The sequence below is a fragment of the Pterocles gutturalis genome, unplaced genomic scaffold (genome assembly GCF_000699245.1).
Source record: "Pterocles gutturalis isolate BGI_N339 unplaced genomic scaffold, ASM69924v1 scaffold45626, whole genome shotgun sequence".
Taxonomy (NCBI): domain Eukaryota; kingdom Metazoa; phylum Chordata; class Aves; order Pterocliformes; family Pteroclidae; genus Pterocles; species Pterocles gutturalis.
The window spans coordinates 44,669-47,667 of NW_010104633.1; the positions used below are offsets into that span (position 1 = coordinate 44,669).

At 40.8% G+C, this 2,999-nt stretch overlaps 1 protein-coding gene across 1 annotated transcript in view; it reads right to left on the minus strand.

The window, feature by feature from the left end:
• Window positions 1–2,782, minus strand: part of ABCC5 (ATP-binding cassette, sub-family C (CFTR/MRP), member 5) — a 43,990-nt gene extending 41,208 nt beyond the window's left edge. The window contains exon 1 of the mRNA XM_010087123.1: window positions 2,607–2,782. Coding sequence (XP_010085425.1) covers window positions 2,607–2,735 — 129 coding nt within the window. The 5' untranslated portion in view covers window positions 2,736–2,782. The remainder of the gene's footprint in view (window positions 1–2,606) is intronic.
• Window positions 2,783–2,999: the final 217 nt, after the last annotated feature.

The window sequence follows — 2,999 nt, forward strand, 5'->3', positions numbered from 1 at the left end:
ACAACAATATGGAGGATTCAGGACAGAAAGAGCAACACTTAACACAACCTTTACACAAGGCAGAAAAAAAAAGACAAGACATACAAAAAGGCTCTGGGACCTTGGCTCAGAAGTGAAATAGATCTTTCACCTATGAAGATCTTGATCAGGCAGTCAACTAGTCCTGTCCACTTCAAGTTAGGAAGAATGTATAAAAACACAGCAATACAGGCAGCATGAAAACCAGTGAGTCATGTTATTGATCAGTCCAATGCACCTGTAGCCCCACCAGAAGTGGTCAGCAACACCAGACATTAACCAGTGGGGTCCTTGACTACCAGAGGCAGCACATTCCTGTGTCCCCCGCAGAGGCAACCACACAGTTCTACCTCACAGCAGACATGTTAACAAGAACTCTACCTCCCGCAGTGTAAGTCTGTTGCGCAGCAGTCCCAAACCTGCATTCCACAAAGATTTGAAGTTAGTGGTGAAATAACAGCCTTAATCTGCTTGCAGCTTGTTACCTGCAATACAGATCACGCTTCCAGCTTTGTCATTTTCTGGTCACACTGGTTCAAATCCTGAGCTAGGTTTTCTACAATTAAATTTGAGTCCCAAAATCTTTTGATGGCACACTGGTCTATGTTGTCCTAATAACAGCTGTACTCCAGCTTAACTCTCCTATCCGAACTGCTTTGGTCCTACCCCTCATCATACCAGCTTGTGCCCAATAAACCAGTTTAGGCATCTGACACAATCCCAGGTTTCATAAAGGATAAAGCAGTGAAGGACACAGTCCCTTCTCTCCCCTTGAAACACTGTTTTCTTAACAGCTGAGCTACAGCTTCTACCCTTTGTTACAAGCAGAGAGAAAGTGTTTCAAAGAGGCAAAGCTCAGCCTTATGGAAGAGAAGTCTTTGCTTATCCTTGTTACCAAAAGGATAAAGCATCCCAACAAGTGAATCAGTTATCCGAGTCTTCTACCCTACAGTCATAGGCAGGAAATAGACAGTAGAGGTAGAAGTGCAAACAAGACTACAACAGAGTTAAGCTGACCCGAAGCTGCCTCAAACTCAGATTTTAATGCCACACTGTACAGATGTGCAGGACTTAGCTTATTTTCAGCCTTCAGAAAAACACAAATACTCTGGTTTGATTTCATTCATTTAAAAGGTTTAGAGGTAATAATGATTTCATCCTCAAGAGTTAAACCAGGCACCAACATGATTAGAGGATGCAGACCAATGGCCAGAGATAACATGCTATAATTACTGCTTAACTCCACTGCCACTGGTCAGGAAACAAAGCTGTCCACGAATGGCATCACTGTTGCCACCAGTAATTTGACAGAGCAGATTTACTACTGAATGGCATGCAGTGGATGGCAAGCCCATGATATCAACATAATAAATGCCGTTAAGAAGCTGCACTGTGACCCCAGAGGGCTCTTAGTTCTGCATCAGTGCCTGCTCTAACGCAATCAGACACTCTACCTTCCTCCAAACACCGTCAGCAATAGTCTGCTGAGTCATAGAGCCTGTAGGGACACTAGGAGCTGCAGGGCCTGAAAGCGCAAACCGCACTCAGCCTGCTGCAGAGCAGCTCACTCACTCCCATCTCAAACAGCAGTGCAGCACTGTTAGCCCACATAAAAAACACCTGGCAAAACCCTAAGCCCCAGTGAAACAAGGTAAGCATTATCTGAAGTACATAGTATCTCAGGGTTTAGTATAATGCAGCAAAACTTAAGCCTTTTAAAAAGCACTCTTCACAATTCCTTCAGAAAGTCCTACATTAGTATTTTAGCAAAGGTAAGAACAGGACACACAAGAAAATATTTCAGTGCTAGCATTCAGAGCAGATGATATTTTCAGTCCTCTTCAGTTGGCACAGGTTATTAGTTTCAGACCATACCTTTCACCAGCATGGGTGTTTCCATTTATCTGAGCTTTTTTTTTTGCCCTATAGCACTTAGAAAAAAGCAAGAACAAGCTCTAAAAATTAGAAGCTCAGAACATTGACATGCAAGCTCCAAGCCAGTCATTATTTCAAGACTCAGCTCTCAAATTAAACTACAAGTATCTATGACTGCACCTCACCATGTTAAATACACAGATGCACAAGGAACAGTATTCAATACAGATTACTTCCATCTGAGGGGAAAAAGTAAAACTCTTGCTACTAAAGCAAGCTAGACATCTGTTTTAGAAAACTAATCCTCAAGAAAAACATGGCACGATTAAGAGATTTTTCAGCTGCCAGCACCAAATGGTACATGATGGGTGTTGAGCTCTTCACTGTTCTTACTTGATTTTAATGATTCTCTTAAGTACAAACAGCTTAAAACATTTCCTGGATTCACATCAAGATCTGAATACTAGAAAAAAGGCTGTTTAGTTCAAATGTCACTAAAAAGCCACATTTAAAAGTGAAAAATGCTTAATAAGTGCTCAGACTTGTTATTAAGACAGCTATGGTACCCCCTGGAATGACCTCTTCCACACAACAGGGAATATTCATTATTGACCTTCAATGCAGTGAATCTATATAGAGCTGGCACAGCAAAAAGGCTGCTGCTGCATGTAATTTAATAAGCATAGACTGCAACACAAAAAAAATAAACTGACCTTATGTTTAGCGTGCTGAAATTTTGACCCTTCCTGCTCTTCATGCTGCACCGAGTTGGCTCTCTCCCTCACACTTCTATACCCAGGACTGGGTATAATGTACTCTTTTCCTATGTCGATGTCTTTCATCTTCTGTAAATGCCAGGGTTCACACGTGTATTTTCACCTCAGATATCTGAAAAATAATTAAATTCCACTCCATTATATGCTATGCTCAACACATCAGTTCATTTTATTCATCTATTTTAAAGTTTATTTTTGAAATAAAAATCAGAAAGCAATTATAAAAGTTTTATTACAACAGGATTGTAACAGCATGACTTTGAAACCCACACAAGACTAACTTCTCCTGAACTAGTTTAAACACACCCTGAGGTAACAATACAATTATTC